This window comes from Bufo gargarizans, chromosome 4, assembly GCF_014858855.1.
Source record: "Bufo gargarizans isolate SCDJY-AF-19 chromosome 4, ASM1485885v1, whole genome shotgun sequence".
NCBI classification, from domain to species: domain Eukaryota; kingdom Metazoa; phylum Chordata; class Amphibia; order Anura; family Bufonidae; genus Bufo; species Bufo gargarizans.
In genome coordinates, this window is record NC_058083.1 from 347,371,628 (window position 1) to 347,391,475 (window position 19,848).

The following is a 19,848-nucleotide window of genomic DNA, read 5'->3' on the forward strand; positions in this document are numbered from 1 at the left end:
AAGTGTGAAAGTAGCCTTAAAGTAAAGATATTTCCACAAGCTAAAAGCAAAAGAAATGTATAGTTTTAATCAGCATGATCAACCCTACCAGTCTGCTTGGTTTCATGGGGTTAAATATGCTGACAGAGGCTCTTTAAAGTCTCCTTATCTCCCGCTCTGAGCTGACTCCCTACCAATTACGAGTTAGCATGGAAGGTGTTATGGTGGCAAAGGCCTTGATAATTAAATATTGGGGTATGAAGTGGGGATCGACCGATATTGATTTTTTTTAGGGCCGATACCGATAATTTGTGAACTTTCAGGCCGATAGCGGATAATTTATACCGATATTCTGGGAATTTTTATTAAAAAAAATAAATAAAAAATTCCCACAAATCTGCTGAAAATTAATGTTTATTGTTAATGTGTATTTTTTTTGTAAATCTTTCTTTTTCATTTATACTTAATATTTTGGTGTTTTTATTTTTGTAACTTTTTTTATTTTTTCTTTTTACTAACTTTTAGCCCCCCTTAGGGACTAGAACCCTTGTCCTATTCACCCTGATAGAGATCCATCAGGGTGAATAGGAGCTCAGACTGTCCCTGCTGCTCTGTGCTTTGTGCACAGAGCAGCATGGAGCTTACTATGACAGCCAGGGCTTCAATAGCGTCCTGGCTGCCATGGTAACTGATCGGAGCCCCAGCATTACACTGCTGGGGCTCCGATCGGAGGAGCAGGGAAGAGGGGATCCTGTGGAGGGGCGCACTGCGCCACCAATGTTTTTAATACTGTGGGGGCTTGGGGGGAAGGGGGCGCACTGCGCCACCAATGTCTAATACTGGGGGGCTTGGGGGGGTGCACTGCGCCACCAATGAAGCTTAATCTCGAGGAGGGGAGGAGCTATGGCCACTGCGCCACCAATGAAGCTTAATCTCGCTTATTCATATACAGGAGGCGGGAGCTGGCTGCAGGATCACATAGCCGGCTCCCGACCTCTATGAGCTGTAGCTGCGATCCTCGGCACCTGAGGGGTTAACTACCGCAGATCGCAGCTACAGCTCGTAGAGGCCGAGAGCCGGCTATGTGATCCTGCAGCTCCCGCCTCCTGTATATGAATAAATGAGAGATTAAGCTTCATTGGTGGCGCAGTGGCCATAGCTCCTCCCCCCTCCTCTTGTCCCCTGTCCTTTCATTGGCGGCAGCGGCAGCACAGGGGGAGGAGACACTGCTCCTTCTCCCCTGTGCTGCTGCTGAGGGAGCACAGAGAGCGCTGACAGCAGCGTGATCTGTGTTCCCAGTACGTTATCGGAATATCGGCAAAATAAATGCCGATACCGATAGCGTTCAAAATCCTGAATATCGGCCGATAATATCGGTAAATCCGATAATCGGTCGATCCCTAGTACGAAGAATAGCCCTAGTTTTTATGAATGGAGGGCTCGGCTAGACACTATTGAGGCCTATAGAAGAGTGGCAAGGAAATTGGAGTGATGGCTCCCCGAGGGGGCAGGCTCCCTTACTTTCTTCAGGCTCCCAAGATCCCTTATACTGGAATTTTTGGAAATAAAAATCAAGGTAGATATTAAAATGCGGACTGATCCCACAGCAGGGAAACAAAAGGAATGGGGTGGGTTAAAAGGAACAAGTGTATTAACTTGTATAAAGTATATCTGTAAATTTTAACTGGTTGATATGAGAACTTGTATATTTGCTCCAGAAAATAATAAAGGGTAAAACAAAAGTCTCCTTATCTCCATAATCTGCTTGTATAAAGGTGCCGCAGATTACCCGATAAATTAGGGTCCATTCACACGTCCGTATGTGTTTTGTGGATCCGCAAAATACAGACACCTGCAATGTGTGATCCGCAACTTGTGGACCGCTAATCAGACACTATAATATAAAATTCCTTTTCTGGTCCACAATTGCAGAGAAGAATAGGACATGTTCTATTTTTTATTCAGGAACAGAATTGCGTATCCCTAAAAAACGGATGCGGATCCGAAGAATGCGAATCCCGGAAATGCTGATTCACATCTGTTCCAGCCCCATTGAAAGTGAATGGGTCCGCAAATTGCGGAACAAATGTGGACTCAAATTACGGACGCCTGAATGGACCCTAAATGAGCGAAACGCTTGTTCATTGAGTTGTATTGTTTGTTAGGTCACTTAAAGGGACACTGACAGGCCAAATAACCATAATTAGCTGTACATATCCATGCACAGGTCTTCTAATGTGCATTAAAAACATAAGTATCCCCCCTGTCCACATTATGAATACAGTTAACTCACGTTTTATAACCTGAACTAATCGCTGTTCCTTCTGCCCAAGGGGCGGGGTTTCAGCTTCTCTTGCGCCCAGCCAGCATCAGCCCAACCGCCGTTTTTGAAGCGCCGCCCAGCTCATCAATATTCACTTAGCTGGGCGGCTTCTGCAGTCCCCGACCTTCCGAGATCCGGCGCATGCCCAATAGAAAGCTATGGGTGCCGGGCGCATGCGCAGAAGCTGAAAGATAGTCCGATGCCCATAGCTTTCTATTGGGCGTGCGCCGGATCTCGGAAGGTCGGGAACTGCAGAAGCCGCCCAGCTAAGTGAATATTGATGAGCTGGGCGGCGCTTCAAAAACGGCGGTTGGGCTTAGGCTGGCTGGGCGCAAGAGAAGCTGAAACCCCGCCCCTTGGGCAGAAGGAACAGCGATTAGTTCAGGTTATAAAACGTGAGTTAACTGTATTCATAATGTGGACAGGGGGGATACTTATGTTTTTAATGCACATTAGAAGACCTGTGCATGGATATGTACAGCTAATTATGGTTATTGGGCCGGTCAGTGTCCCCTTAAAGGAAATGTCCCCGTCCTCCTTCCTGTCTGCGGCCAGAAAACTCGCGGCCTGCGCGATCATCAACGTCCTGAGGACAACAGCGCTCAGGTCACATCACTGGGCTCGGCGCATGCCCAGTGAGACTTTTGAGGCTGTTGCCCTCAGGAGGCTGATGATTGTGCAGGCGGTACTGTGCCTGCGCGAGTTTTCTGGCCGCAGACAGGAAGGGGGACGGGGCATATCTATAAAGTAGATTGACGTGGGGGGGGGGGGGGGGGGGCGGCGGAACCGTTTTCCGGGCTGTGGGAGGTGTTTTGATTATCAGGAGTCTGTCTTGGGCACTGCAGGGGGGCGTCACTGGGCACCGGACAGTGAGAAAAACGCCCCTCTGGGCACCTTGGACCCTAATTAGCATATCGCTTTTACATCAAAACTACTAAACGAAATAAAGTAAAAAGAAGAGTCCTGGAAATAAGCTACTTTAGTCAACATAGCGATGGTGCCAGCTTAAAATCGTAAAAGGAGGTGACAGAATCCCTTTAAGCAAATGAAATACTAGTTACACTGACTCTCTTCACACAAACCTAAATATCAATCTACTTGGCTCATCCTGCTCTATAACATGCTGCCTGTGGAATATTTCACATTTTTATGGATTTTAAATTCATAACCCAGTGTATAAGTGAGGGCTTGGACACTCCTATGATCAGGGGAGGCCCAGTGGTCATCCTCCCTCAGTGGGGTACACAAGCATGCGTGGCTAAGGGTACTTTCACACTTGCGGCAGGACGGATCCGACAGGCTGTTCACCATGTCGGATCCGTCCTGCGGCAATTTCGCCGTGCCCATTGACTATAATGGGGACGGGGGCGGAGCTCCGGCGGTGCACGGCGAAAGGCTGCCGGACTAAAATTACTGCATGTCAGGCTTTTTAGTCCGGTGGCTTTCGCTGTGCTGCGCCAGAGCTCCGCCCCCGTCCCCATTATAGTCAAAATACGAAATAGGCACGGTGAAATAGCCGCAGGACGGATCCGACATGGTGAACAGCCTGTCAGATCCGTCCTGCCGCAAATGTGAAAGTAGCCTAATTGAGGCTTCTTCTAATATCTCATGTACAGTCGGCTTTAGAAGAATCTTGATAAAGTAGGCGTTTGCATTTCACAGCCTAAAATCTGGTTTGTCACCAGGCAGTCATGGAGTCTGCAGTCTATGAGATGAGTTGGCACCTGAAGTAGTCAGATGAAGCTGAGTAAGAGCCCTTGAGGGAGCTCTAATGGTCGTCACTTTGATAATTACCCAGCTTTCCCATAAACAGATGCTTTTTACAACTCGAGAGGACGGCTCAAGGATATGAATTTTTTTATGAATTTGGCCTGTTCAGTCTAAGGCTAATCCTTGTCCAACGTTGTAAAATTAACATTCACTAGCCAGAAGATTAATATCTTGAGACTTTTTTCCTTGTCGGTTGCTCTTAGACAGGTAGGAATCTATCATATTTCTCCTCATGCTCGGTAGGCAGGGTTTTAAAAGGGCATTTCAAAGCGTTATCTTCAGAGCAAAAGTGCTTTGGAAGGATGTGGTCTGCATGCCCTTGTCTGAGGGACGTTACAGGTTCACAGTGTTAATGACTGCTATATCCCTGCATGTAATTAAAACCAAGATTGTCACATAATATTGACATTTATATTTAGACACAGACTTTGCGAGCGCTGTTCAGACTGTCTGTTCTTCCAGCAGCTTTTAATGGAAGGGCAAGTGTCTATTAGGCCTCATGCACACAACCCTATTTTTCATAATTATGTTTTTTGCAGATTGTATAGTGACCCATTAGTTTCAACAGAGCCCCAAATAAGTGCAGACAGTATACTGTGTGATGTCCACATGTCCATCCCACCAAAAAAAGCAAAACATGATCTATTCTTGTCCATTGTGCAGGCAAATATAGGCATTTTGACAGTGACACCCTCAGAAATTGGATGATGTACACGGCCAGTATCTTTATTTTGTAGATCTCAAAATACGGTGCATTGGGCCTTAAACGGTTACAGATTAACAAATCTGGAGATGCTTTCCTGTGCATTGACTTAAATATGGTTCATTTAACGCATTGACTAAAGGTGAATTTATACGGGGGAATAATCCGGTAGATTATCAGGAATGTTCCTGCGAACGCTCGTTCCTGACAATCAGCCTGTGTAAAGGTGTCGCTGATCACCCAATGAAACGTTTGTTCATCGGGTGAGATCCTATCGTTAGTGCAGGCATATAAATGATCGCTTCTGGACAGCAGATCGTGCTGTCTAAACCTGTGGGACCTGCTTCTATCCTTAGAATGGTCCCCCCAAAGTGAAGGAGAGTGCAACACAACAACTCTCCATTCAGCGCTATGGTAGTTCCAAAAATAAGTGCTGGCTTGGTAATTTCTGGCATTCCTATAGTGGTGAATGGATAGGTGGCCGTAGATGTGTGGTGTCCTCTCCATTCACCGCTGTGAAAAGCAAGCATGCTTGATTGGCTTTTTTCCAAACTATCATAGAAGTGAAGGGACAGCATGCTGCTCATGTGCAGTGCGCTCTCTTTTACAGCCCCCAATTTGGAGATGGGCGTGTGTGTTCCACCTCTGGAACCCCTTCTATCAGATATTAATGATATACAGTAAAGAACGTTCTCCAACTTATAAATCATGGACTGGTCTGAAATTCACATTATAGGTGCTTTCCCACTCTTAGAGACAGAATAAATAGAAACATTTTGGGAAATCACATTGTCTTGCACTGCTGAACATAAGTATTTGAATACCTGAGAAATCAGTGTTAATATTTGGTACAGAAGCCTTTGTTTGCAATTACAGAGGTCAAACGTTTCCTGTAGTTCTTGACCAGGTTTGCACACACTGCACCAGATCTCCTCTAGATCTCAGGTTTCGGGGCTGTCGCTGAGCAACACTGAGTTTCAGCTCCCTCCAAAGATGTTCTATTGGATTTAGGTCTGGAGACTGGCTAGGCCACTGCAGAACCTTGATGTTCTTCTTAAGTCTCTTGCACACAAACTTTTATTTTTTTCCGTTCCGTATATGGGACCATTAATTTCAGTGGACCCCCCCCCCCCCAACTCTGTATACCTTCCATTTCCGTTTTTCCGTTCTGATCAAAGATAGAACATGTCCTATTATTGTCCGCATAACTGACACGGATGGTGCTGTTCTATCAGGGGCCAGCGGACCACGAAATACTGAGAAAGCCATACAGTCGTGTGCAAAAGGCCTTACAGAGCCACTCATAGGTACTTCGGGTCATTGTCATGTTGGAAGACCCAGCAACAGCCCATCTTCAATGCTCTGACTGAGGGAAGGAGGTTGTTGCTCAAAATCTCACAATAAATGGCCTCATTCACCCTCTCCTTAATACAGTGCAGTCGTCCTGTCCCCTTCGCAGAAGAGCACCTCCAAAGCATGTTACCTCCCCCATACTTCACAGTAGGGATGGTGTTCTTGAGATGCAACTCATCCTTTTTCCTCGAAACACGACAAGTGAAGTTTAGACCAAAATGTTCTACTTTGGTCTCATGTGACCACATGACTTTCTCCCATGCCTCCTCCTCTGGATCATTGGCTAACTTCAGATGGGCCTGGACATGTGATGACTTGAGCAGGGGAACCTTCCGTGCAATGCATGATTTGAAACCATGACGGCGTAGTTTTCTACCGACCGTGACCTTTGAAACTGTGGTCCCAGCTCTCCAAGTCATTGACCAGCTACTCCCTTGTAGTTCTGGGATGATTACTCACCTTTCTTATCAGTGATGCCCCACAAGGTGAGATCTTGCATGGAACCCCAGTCTGAGGGAGACTGACAGTCTTCTTTAGCCTCTTCTATTTTCTAACAATTGATCCAACAGTTGATCTATTTTCACCAAGCTGCTTGGCAATTGCCCCGTATCCCTTTCCAGCCTTGTGGAAGTCCACAATTTTGTCTCTGGTGTCTTTTTTGACAGCTCTTTGGTCTTGCCCATGGTAGTAGTTGGTTGACTGACCGTGGAGTGGACAGGTGTCTTTAAAGAGCTCAGACAGGTGCTACTAAGTTGGATTAATGAGTGGAGTAGAGGTGGACTTTTTAAAGGCACGGTAACAGGTTATTGAGAGCCAGAAATATTGCTGTTTCTCAGGTGTTCAAATACTTATATTCAGTAGTGCAAGACAAATTCTTTAAAAATCATACAACGTGATTTCCAGAATTTTTATTTTTATTCTGTTTAGAGGGAATGCACCTTCAATGTGAATTTCAGACCCCTCCATGATTTCTAAGTGGGAGAACTTGCAAAATCGCAGGGTGTTCAAATACGTCTGTTCCTCACTGTATCCTAGCGCAATTCAAAGGCCTAATGAATATTCATTCCTGATCATTGCCCAGTGATCAAACTGCAAACGAGAAGACTCTAGTTTGTCATTGATTGTATGTTTTAAGTCATTTGTCAGCAGTTCATATAAACAGGGAGAGGATGTGCTACTGAGTGTTACCTATGAGAAGACCTTTTTAAATGAACGAATCACAAAAATGAGCATTCGTTCAAACCACTTCCAATAATTGTTCTGTGAAAATGTAACTGGCAGCGGTTGATTTCCGGTATCTTCAATACTCATTCCAGACCATTCAGCTACCAGTGTAAAAGGGCCCGTAGACTATTTTACAGCTTCAGTTCCCTTCTTTTTCTAGAGGTATTTGTGATGATGGCAGTACAGTATCCTGGTGGGAAGTGCGTAGTTGACCTACAGAGCAAAGTGTTTAGGAAAGTGTTGGAGTCCAGAGAGATGGCGACTGTTTAAAGTGTATGGTAGTTCTTAGAGCGGAGAATGTCATAATCACGGTCACATTAGTTTGAAGAAAAAGTTTAAGTATATTGCCTGTGAAATATTGTAAAATTATACTCCACATAGTGAGGGTTCATCATTTTGTCTTTTTGACAGATGTTCCGGGGGAGTTTTTTTACAGCTTGTCTTAACACTAGAGTTTCCTAATGGTACAACATGCAGGAAAACAGACACCTAATTATCAACAATGGCAGTATAAAAGGAAAAAAAGCTTTTGTGTCCTGCCTTTCATATTTCCCATAGACTAAAACGCAAATTTGCAGAATAACGCCAGCAAGAACCTGTGTATGAATGTACCATAAATCGGGTGCCCATTTTGGCATCCAGTTTTAGATGTTCGCCTGGAGATATTGTCTAATTTTTGGTAAATGCCCACTTCTGAAAATGTCTTTTTTTTTTTTTCTTTTAGTTTAATTTTGTTGGACGTATCCTTGGACCCCGAGGACTAACAGCTAAGCAATTGGAAGCAGAAACCGGATGCAAGATTATGGTTCGAGGCAAAGGCTCAATGAGAGATAAGAAGAAGGTATGGCTGTTGTAATATGAAGCACACTCATAGTAGTAACTGTAGTTAAATACATCCATATTTCTGCCCCAAAGGCAATAAATACAGGTCTGTGTACAGAGACATACCAATATCTTTTATTATAGAGAGACTCCTTATCAATCCTGCCACAAATGAGGCTGGATTCGATCCGGGAGCGATCTCACCTGATGCTTTATTACATTGAATTAATCTGCCATTATTCTTATGATCCAATAACCCATGTGCAATCATATAAAAGTTTATTTTTATTTCAGTTAATGCATTTTTTAACAGGAGCCTTGTAATTGCATGCCAATGCTACAAGTATATTAAGTTATAGATTCTAAAATTCAAAGTTGCAGTTTTTTAAAGGGGTTGTTCCTCAAAATACTCAGCAGTCTTCAAACAGATACCTGGCTCTGAATACTTTTGTAATTGCATGTTATAAAAAAAAAATTGTTGTCAAAATGTAGTAAACATTTAGCATAGCTACTAAGCTATTCAACTATTCAATAGAATCTATATGAATAGCACCAGCTGCTTATTTTATTTTTATTATTTTCCAATTTCTCTGTCCACCTTGCTGAGGTGGATGCACATGCCTAGAGGGACAGTGGTAAGACTATTGGTGCGGACAGGAAGCATCCCTGTAGTCTGTGGTAGCTAGTGTGTGTTTTTTTTAATTTAATTTTTATGCAGGTAGAAATAAAATTGAGTGGCATCATATTTAGGGTCCATTCACACATCCGTTGTTTCTTTCCTGATCTGTTCAGTTTTTTTGCGGGAACAGATCTGGACCAGATCTGGACCCATTCATTTTCAATGGGTCCTGAAAAAAATCGGACAGCACGATGTCTGATTATTATTTATTTATTTATTTTTTTTCAGGACCCATTGAAAATGAATGGGTACAGATCTGGTCCAGATCTGTTCCGCAAAAAAAACGGAACAGATCAGGAAAGAAACAACGGACGTGTGAATGGACCCTTATTGTGGTCAAACCCCCAAATTAAGCAAGTGAATGCATGTTCTAGCAATATGTCATTACTAGTGTTGATCGAACTTGTGCTTTAAGTTGAACGTACAGGGTTTGGGTTATCAAATAATTCTGTTATGGATTCCGCTACCACGGTCCATATCTTATGGACGGTATTCTTAGATAACCCGGACCTTGTACGCTGAATTTAAAGCACACAAGTTTGCTCAACACTAGTCATTACTTTTCGGGTATAATCAAACCCCCTTTAGGGTACTTTCACACTAGCGTTCAAGTTTTCTGGTATTGAGTTCCGTCATAGTGTCTCAATACTAGAAAAAAAACACTTCTGTTTTGTCCCTATTCATTGTCAGTGGGGACAAAACTGAACAGAACTGAATGCCCCAAAATGCATTCCTTTCCGTTTAGTTGTGCGTTCCCAGACCGGAGAGAAAACCGCAACATATTGTATTTTGCTTTCTGTCCTGGGATGAAGAGCAAGATGGATCCGGCATTGCCCCCATTGCAAGTCAATGGGGACCGATCTGTTTTCTCTGCCACAATAGAAAACTGATCCGTCCCCCATTGACATTCAATATGGGTAATGCCGGATCAATCTTGGCAATGTTAAAGATATGCTAAAGATAATACAACTGGATCCGTTCATGACTGATGCAGACGGTTGTATTATCAGTAATGGAAGCGTTTTTGCTGAGCCCTGCCAGATCCAGTAAAAACGCTAGTGTGAAAGTAGCCTTAGTCCCTAACATAAGAAGTGGATGATGTGTAAGGTCTCTTGATGTTCAGTGTGTGCTTTCCTAACTAGCACTTATTCCTGTTTTGACATGCTGCATGCAGGCTGTTACCAATATACTCGAGTGCAGTATGTTGGCTCTTAACAAGGTAAGCGGACACTATAACCTACTTGCATGAAGCTCGTTTATTTCCCAAAAATATTTCAGTTCTGTGGTGGTGGTTTTAACGTTGATCTGCTAATATGGTGACAGTTTGTCGTGAAACACATAACACATAGGTTAAAGGGATTCTGTCACCTCCCCTAACCCAAAAAACGATTTTAAAGCAGCCATGAAGCACAGCTTACCTTGATTAGGCTGTGCTCTTTTATCTTGTAATCCGTCCAGCAGTTTCTGCAAAAAACGACTTTTATTGATATGCAAATGATTCCTGAATGTGCCCAGAGGGGCGTTTTGTTCCTCTTAGAGAGCCCAGTACCGCCCCTCTTACAGTGCCCAGCCCGCCTTCCTTGCACTGTCTAACCGCCCCCAGCCTGCCACAGCCTCTCCTCCCTCTCGCCGAACGAAGTCTCGCACAGGCGCAGTACCCACTGAGGGCTGCGCCTGTGCGATCAGCAGGAGACTGAGGGCAGGAGCTTCATCCTCGTCACTGGGCATGCGCCGAGCCCAGTGACGTCCGATGCTCGCTCTTCCCTCAGTCAGCAGGAACAAAACGCCCCTCTGGGCACATTCAGGAATCATTTGCATATCAATAAGTCGTTTTTTGCAGAAACTGCTGGACGGATTACAAGATAAAAGAGCACAGCCTAATCAAGGTAAGCTGTGCTTCATGGCTGATTTAAAATCGTTTTGGGTTAGGGGAGGTGACAGAATCCCTTTAACGGAACCAATTTATAGCGTATTAATATAAATGCCTATGTGTTATGTGTTTCACGGTTACTACATGAGAGATTGCTGGATAAGCCTCAGCATGCTGAGGAAGGGTTCCGGACGTATACCTCTGGCCACTGTTTGGTCACCTGTTGACTACAACTGTACCTCTACAAGGGCAGTCTATAGAATAGAGCCATTACATATTACCCAGAGGGGCTAAAAAGCCCAATGTATACAGTAAACCGGGTCAGGCACAGTTCGAACATAGGTTAACGGAACCAATTTATAGCGTATTAATATAAATGCCTATGTTCGAACTGTGCCTGACCCGGTTTACTGTATACATTGGGCTTTTTGGCCCCTCTGGGTAATATGTAATGGCTCTATTCTATAGACTGCCCTTGTAGAGGTACAGTTGTAGTCAACAGGTGACCAAACAGTGGCCAGAGGTATACGTCCGGAACCCTTCCTCAGCATGCTGAGGCTTATCCAGCAATCTCTCATGTAGTAACCGAAAATAAAAATGATACCACAGTTTAAGAGCTGTCCTAGGGCATACTCCAAATTTGCATGCATATAAAATGCAGCCCTGGTTATATCATGTTACAGTAGTACACTATAACAGCATAATATGTACAGGTGCAGTATATGCTGAAAGGTTTCATTTATCTGTTGTGAGGCTGAAGAGCAATGTACTTTATTTCCATGATGCAATGTTTGTATTGGCCTACAAGTTAGAGGGAGGGCACATTTTGGGACATTTTAAAACAGATCTGTAACCTAGTAATTACAGTAGTACATGAACAAAACACATGCCCTTTGCTCAAAATCGGAAATCTTTGTACATTTAATGTATGTTGATTTTCACACTTTTTGCCCCACTGTGTGGAAACTGCCCATGGAATGTATTGGAGTCCTCTCCTTTGTGTGCGCATGCTCAGGAGTCCTCTCATTGCTTTCCACAGCTAGTTTAGGAGCACAGGCGTGAAGATTGACATGCAGACTATTCATCTGGAATTAGATGGTGCTATTCTTGTGTGTGTATATAGTCCTCCCCCTCCCCACTCTTCATTTTACATAGCAGTGGTATATTGGTGTATTACACGTGAAGAGTTTACATTACACTTTTATAACCAGCTTCAATATATATAATTTTTTTTTTTTTAATTTGTGTTAAGGCCTCATGCACATGGCCGTTGTTTGGGTCCGCATCCGTGCCGCTGTTTTGCGGACCCATTCACTTCAATGGGGCCGCAAAAGATGTGGACAGCACTCCGTGTGCTGTCCGCATCCGTTTCTCCGTTCCGTGGCCCCGCTTAAAAAATATAACATGTCCTATTCTTGTCCGCGCTTTGCGGACAAGAATAGACATTTATATTGAAGGCAGTCCGTGTTTTGCGGATCCATGATTTGCGGGCCGCCAAACACACCATGTTTGTGTGCATGAGGCCGAAGGAGGATGATAATGTGAAGATCTGTAGAAGTTCTGTTACTAAGTTTTGGGTAGCAAGGCCTTGTGATTTTAAAGGGGTTTTCTAACATTTTAATACTTGATAACCTGATATCCTGTTTAATACTTGATAACCTGATATCCTGTCCTCAGGATGGGTCATCAGTGTCTGATCGATGGGGACCCCCTCCAATCAGCTGTTTGAGAAGGCAGTGAGCGCTGTTACCTACTCTGTGCTTTTCCTAGACCAGTGACATCCCGTTCATCGTTCATGTGTCCTAGGAGCAGCTCAGCCCCATTCAAGAATACTATGTAACGCACTGTGCTTGGTGAGCTGTGAGAAGGAAGCGGGGGTCCTGGGTGTCGGACCCCCATGATCAGATACTGATGACCTATGCAGACAATAGGTCATCAGGAAAAAATCTCAGAAAACCCCTTTAACCATGGATCTCAGGTTTTATGAAACCTATGTAGGAAATCTTCATTCTTGACGGTGGGGTCAAGCTAGTTGTTGGGATACTTTACGTTTCTTCCAGTTCTCATTGTTAGTTTAGTAGCTGCAGCTTCTCTCTTTAGGGACTTATGAAACTGTCCATTTTATTTTATCCGGCTGAGAAATCTGTGAGCTTTCTACCAAGTTGTGAAATAATGCGGTCAAGCAGAGAGATAAGTAAAGAAGCAGGTTTTTGGAGACTACAGGGAGTAAATAGAAAGCAATCCAGATTATTAGCTAATATGGCTTTATGCTGTAAAGAGAAATTTGACTTCTCTTTTAATATTGTAAGATCCCAGAACGGCAGAAAAGAATAGACTGGATGTGAGCGTAGCAGTGCTCTGGAAACACCTGGCATAATACTATTTAGTAACAATGGCCGCCCTGCATTCGTTCCCGTTACTGCCACACGATGCTGGAAAGACAAATGGCAATCAGGGAGAAGTTGGGGCAGAAGTAATGTGATCTGATAAAGTGTTTTGCAAGCGATGAAAAGGAAAGATATTTTGCCACAAGCTGTATGGTGAAGACAAGATGTAACCTTAAGGCCTGGCAAAACAGACGATGGGTGTCTTAATTCACTCAGTCTTCATTGCCCCCAGTTAGCAAAAATGCCAGCCCTCAGCGTGTGGTGCAGCTGTGCTTGCTTCACAAACAGCCACTCTTTGAGGTCTTACTTACCAGCTCCAATAACTCGAGCTCCACAAAGTCGTTTTTACCTTTCCTGACATTTAAATGTCAGGTGTGAAGAGATAGCGGTGACACTTTATCTCCTGTTGCTTTTTCTCTTGTTTCCCTTTTGTTGGGACTGGTGCTTTTAAAGTGGAGCTTTTGATTGGTATTGTGTTCAACATGACGTTTCAGCTAGTAAAGAACATGCAGAGTCTAATTGTGTGTATTCTGTATTCAGCTAGATAAAATATATATATGTATGTGTATATATATATATATATATATATGTGTGTATGTGAACACAATATGACCAAAAATATGTGGCCACTAGGAACTTGTTGGACATTGCATTGCAGTATCATTGGCATTCCTATAGGGTTTAGCAGCTTCATAGCCTGCTTCCCACATAGCCATTTCTTTATGGGATTTGTGCACCAGGCCACAGATGTGCTGGAACAGAAATGGCCTACAATTGTCTAAATCAGGGATGCTCAACCTGTGGCCCTCCAGCTGTTGTAAAACTACAACTCCCATCATTCCCTGCTGTAGGCTGTCCGGGCATGCTGGGAGTTGTAGTTTGCAACAACTGGAGGGCCGAAGGTTCGGCATCCCCGGTTTAAATGTCTCAAGTAGGGAAATATGACTCCTCCCTCCTAAGTGTAAAAATACATGAAAATGAAATACAGCCTTATAGCATTATCCCACCATTTTTTTTCAGTAGCTGCTGTGCATTGCATTTTTATTTATATTTTTTTAACCTCTACCAAACCCAGTTTCATCCGTCAGATTGCCATATAGTGAGATAGAAAAGAGAGGTATTACGTTATCCCATATCTGTAAAATAGGGGTTAACTATTAGACTGGTGGGGGTCCTGCCGCTGGGACCTTCACCAATCACAAGAACAGGAGCGCCCTGAGATGAACTGAGCGGCAGGTCGAGCATGCGCACTACTGTTCCTTTAGTCTGTCCCATAGATATTAATGGAGGGGCCACACGCATGACTGACCTGCTGCTCCGTTTATTTCGGGCTGCTTTGAGTGGTATGGGGTACCTATCCATTCTTGTCATTTGTGGCAGTCCAAAGGTAGACCCCCACCTATCTCATTTAACCCTTATCCTGTGGATACGGAATAACTTTAAACAAGCAGACTACCCCTTTAATTGCTACAGAAAACAATTCCATAGCTGACATTGTGCATGATCTTAGACTTGTGTGCAGCAGATACTCATTTCATGAAGCTGCCACATAGTTCTTGCATTGATGGGTTCAGAATCATCCTGGAAGTGATGGCTGCGGCTACTTTCACACTTACGGCTACAGGGTCCTGCAGGCTGTTCCGGCGGGGTAACAGCCTGCCTCATCCGTGCTAACGCTAGCCCACTGTGTCGCTGAAAGTATCTCCCCGGCCCCATTCACTTTAATGGGGGTGGGCCCGGAGGTCCGGCTGCAGCACGGCAAACAAGCTGAGAGGCGGCCAGACAAAAACTGCAGCGTGTTGTAGTTTTTGTCCAGCCGCCTCTCGGCATGTTTGCCGCACTGCAGCCGGACCTCCGGGCCGCCCCCTTTATAGTGAATAGGGCGAGAGCGGACTTCCAGCGGCACGGTGGGCTATAATTTGCACGGATCCGGCCCGTACACATTGTCCCTAGAACTGTGAACCGGTGTATATGTGCTGGACCTTTGTTAGTGAGGCTGCCGTTTGGAATGGTATATGTATTCATACTAATAGGGGATGCCGCCAGATGATGGTTATTTCCCATAGTCGCAGCGGTAACATGTAGATAGTATGTGCCTTCTGAAATTCATTTAGCTAGGAATAATGCATGAATCTCAGTGTAATTCCACAGGGAGTGGTAATGCATGGCCGCCGTGCTCCAGATCTGCTGTGTGTACAAATATGAGAGGCAGGCTAATTTTGTGGCAACTGAGAGAAACAATTCTTGTCCCACTGAGTATTAGCGATTGACTTCTCAATCAGCTCGTGAAATAAAGTGCCACCGCTTTTCTTAAGGCTTAAGACTCTCAGCGTTTGTTGAAAGCATCATAGTGAGAGATTTTGCAGCGTGGAATTAATATGATCACAAGCTTTAAATTGACTTTATTTGTAGAGACAAGGGCAAATTTTGGCCCATAAGCAGCACTGTAAATGATATTTTCATCTCATATTACGCACTCGCTCTGTATTTCAAGAGCACATCATATAAAAATAAAATTTCTTAAATGCTTCAGTTCCATTTCTGTCATGGTAATATTTTTGTCTGTGATGGCGATGCAGAAACATCACGTCATGTACGGAGAGGATTGGGAACCATGGTACTGGTGCTGAAGGCTTGATGGGCTTATGTATTTTGCTGATTTTTCTCGTTTGTTCTTAAAATGACTTTTTTTCTAAGCAGGCACCCCTGTACAGTATTCTTTTTCACTTTTAATTTACCCTTCTGTCTGTCCTGACTCACCCCCCCCCCCATAAGCGTATATGCGTAATTCCACCAAGCGTGTATATGTTTTCAATGGAGAGAGCCGTTAAGAGATACCTCTGGCGGCATATTATCTTCCTGCAGAACTAAGGGAACAGGCTTTAAAATTCAAAGTGCCAATCCTTTTCTCTCCTAACATCCATTGAGGGATTTTTTGGAAGCTCCGGAAGCTGACTTTTTTTTTTTTGGAAGCTGACTCTTAAGCCTCATTCACACGTCGGTGTTCTTCGCGGACAGCACACGTCCCCATTCATTTCAATGTGTGTATTCACACATCAGTGTTTTGGCAGTATCCGTGGGACCGTGTTTTCAGCACGGATGCATGTCCTATCTTGGGCCATGTTCCCGGGTCCCTCACTTCCATTATAGTCTGAGTGTGTGAAAACCACTGATGCAACATAGATGCTATCCGTGTTGCGTCCGTGTTTAAAGGATCATTAAGAAGAGATGCTTTGAAAATTATTTTTCAGCTGTTGAGTGTGGGCAACTATTTAACGTGTTTAGGGGTCACCTGGCTGTTACCCCATAGCAGATTACTCCAGACTCTGCCCTCTTTAAAGGGGTTTTCTGAGACTGTGGAGGTCCAACACTCGGGATCCCCGCCGATCATATGTTGGAGAAGGCACCGGCGCTCCCTGTACTGCTGTGGTCTTATATCAGCTTTCCCTAGGCCAATGACGACACATTCATTGGTCACATGGGGTGCGCGCAATACAAAGCACAGTCGCCATACAATGTACAGCACGGTGCTTGGTAAGTAGGGAGAAGGCTGCAGTGCTCACAGGAGCGCTGGTGCCGCCTTAAAACGCTAATCGGCAGGGCTCCCGTGTCTTGGACCCCCACAATCTGATACTGGTGACCTATACAGAGCATAGGTCATCAGTATTAAAGTCTCGGAAAACCCTTTTAATCTATCAAATTCCTCTTTAAAGATGGTTGTGCCATAAACTGTATTTGGATCAGTTATGTTTTAGGGGTAGTGAGATGTGTCCTAACATCTCAGGACATGTGACGCTAACCACGCCACTAGTTTTTACCAATGATGCTTGTGCGTCCTACATTACAAGGCTCCAATGCAGGATGAAACCTATAGTAGAAGTTGAATGTCCAAGCAGATTTGCCACACTGTACAATGGTACGCTAATAACTGTAGAATAAGGCAGTTTTGAGAACTGATATTTTGCACAATCCCTTTAACAATTGTGTGGGGTCAGAGAAGGGCTTCTAAATGTTTCACACTTTCTAGGATCTCTAAAGGGCTTTCTTAATCTTTTCCTAAATGCATTCATATGCAATTAGGGACACTGATAATGGGTTTGAGGTACAGTCATTGCTAACAGCTCTATAAAATGTAAGGCCTCACTCACACAACAGCTGTTAGTCTGTGGGGCCTATTCACAGGGCCATTTTTTGGTGGCCGTCAAAAATCAGGACATGTCCTATTTTTGGCAGTTTTCACGGCTAGATGTAACAGGTAAAAAATCCCAGCTGCTGTGTCTTTGTGAATAAGCTTTTTTATTTTTCCATGAAAGTAAAGAGTCCTACAACCAGGATGCATTTCGGCATGCAAGCCTTTCTCAACAGGTACGTCCAAACAGAAAAATCAAATCATATATAGCATATAGTACCGCCCATTAGGGACGTCTCCACCCATTCTAGTGGGTGGTATTCAATCAATAATCAATCAACTAATGAAACCAAGTAAAACCAAAGTAACATATGGCAGAGAATGTTTTCTACCTTATTGAAGAATCTAAATGTCCTTTTCATCATAAGGCTAAGGTCTAAATGCAATACATAAAAAGTATATTAAACATTTATATTGACATGTTTATCCATTTACAAAAAAAACTTACAAATGTGTGACCTCATAGTCCCTATTTAGACCCCTTGGGTGCAGTGTGTCAAGGGTATGTATCCAAATGTCCTCTCTTCTAAGGAGAAGCCTTTTGACATCACCTCCTCTTCTAGGTCTCTTCACCTGTTCCAGCACTTGAAACCGCAACTATGCAATGGTATGGGACCATATCATTTTGCAAAATTTAAACATACCATTGCACAGGTGCGGTTTCAAGTGCTGGAACAGGTGAAGAGATCCTCGAATGCAGCTTTTCTGGTATTAAATAGGTTGTCCAAATTATTTCAATATTTGCACCATGCCAGTAAATAATATGAATAATGAACCTATACTCGCCTGTTTCCCTGTTCTCAGCACCACAGCTTCAATCTTCTCTCGATGTTTGTATGTAAGACTGAAGCAATGATGTAGCGGTATACGGCATGTGCCTGCTGCAGCCAATTGTAGGCAGTGTTATACTTGTGTGATTGTGCAGATGGACAGCTTAGGATGTCAACCCTACACACATGGTGCTGTAAAGACTGGTGGCATAGAGCACATTGGTTTGCTGTAACTTAACAGGGATATGGTATTTGCCAAGCAATGTTGCTTGGGATAAAGCATTTAAAGACAAAAAAAACAGGGTTAAGAATCAGGACCAAAGCTGATATGTTTAGGCTACTTTCACACTTGCATTTTTGCTAGATCTGTCAGGGCTCAGCAAAAACACGTTACTGATAAAACAACAGTCTGCTTCTGTTATGAACTGATCTGGTTGTATTATCTTTTAACATTGCCAAGGCGCAGATCTCATGAACTCCATTGAAAGTCAATGGGGGGACGGATTAGTTTTCTTTTGTGTCAGAGTCCCCGCTGACTTGCATTGTGAGTCATGCCGGATCCGTTTTGCTCCGCATACCATGATGGAAAGAAAATTGCAGCATGCTGCAGTTTGCTTTCTGGTATGGGAATGCAACCTAACTGAATGGAATGCTTTTTCGAGTGTTCCGTTCTGTTCAGTTTGTCCCCATTGACTATGAATGAATGGGGGACAAAACTGAAGTTTTGTCTCCATGGTAACAGACGACAAAATGTGTGTGTAGTCAGATTGTTGCAAAGGAGATCATGGTCTGTCATAACGAGAAGTTTCAATAATTCTATTGCAAAAATTTAGAATCTGAGTATTAAAAGGGAAACAGAATAGCTTGCTGCACTACTCATGTGCACTGCAATGAGCGTTTTGCTGTTTTCTGTCCAGCTGGTGGTTGGGTGTCACAGTGCGGTGTGGGGAGAAACTCAACACCTATGGGAAGCGAAACAGAAACTAGGCCTGAACACTGGGATAGGGAGCTGGTCACCTCCTAGAGCAACTCTAATGCTAGTCCTGACTAACTAGAAGTATGAACAGGCCTCGATGGTAGGGAAGTTCATACACCTGGGCCTAGGGCCATAACTCATCCTGTAGAACCCTGGTAATAGTGTCAGGACTAGAGACGACAGATTCCTCCACCAGAAGGATGAACCAGAATCTCCCTCAGGCCTAGAAACAAAAGAAAAAAGAAGACAAAACTTACTGTCATGTACTAGAGCGGGTACACCTGACCCCTAGAACATCTAACAACAAGTTTTCAGTGATGATCTAGTAGGAGTCCACCTGACCCCTAGAACATCCTACAATGAAAGTATAACACAAATACACACACACACACACACACACACACACACACACACACACACACTCACAGAGATGACAGTGAGTAGCAAACTGGAACGGCAGGTATGAAACCAGTGGCAAGAACAACCACTGAAATAAGAGCACCAAAATACTAGGCCACTTACCTGCTGTGGCTGCTGGAAGAGACACCAGCAGTCCAAACAACGACTGGAACCCATGCAGAAGTACTGGAACCTGAACACCATACAGGACACAGTACAAACAACAAACACAGAACCCAGCACACCAGTAACTGCCTGAACCCCCATGCGGAGAGGGTGCATGGTGGCCTCAGGCAGAGCTGCACACTGACTCGTTGTTCCCTCTCCGCTGAACCCAAGAGCCCTCTCACCGAAGGCGCAGACAGGGGAAATGTCTAGCCTCCACACAGGACTATACACACCAG

The 19,848-nt window shown here is 44.0% G+C and overlaps 1 protein-coding gene across 6 annotated transcripts in view; it reads left to right on the forward strand.

Moving 5' to 3' along the window:
* QKI (QKI, KH domain containing RNA binding) overlaps window positions 1-19,848 on the forward strand; it is a 156,982-nt gene that overhangs the window by 64,660 nt on the left and 72,474 nt on the right. For all 6 annotated transcript variants that reach the window (XR_006388636.1, XM_044289356.1, XM_044289357.1 and 3 more), the window contains exon 3: window positions 8,077-8,193. Coding sequence is in view for 5 of the 6 variants with exons in the window: in XM_044289356.1 (XP_044145291.1) it covers window positions 8,077-8,193 (117 nt within the window). In the remaining variant the exon portion in view is untranslated. The remainder of the gene's footprint in view (window positions 1-8,076; window positions 8,194-19,848) is intronic.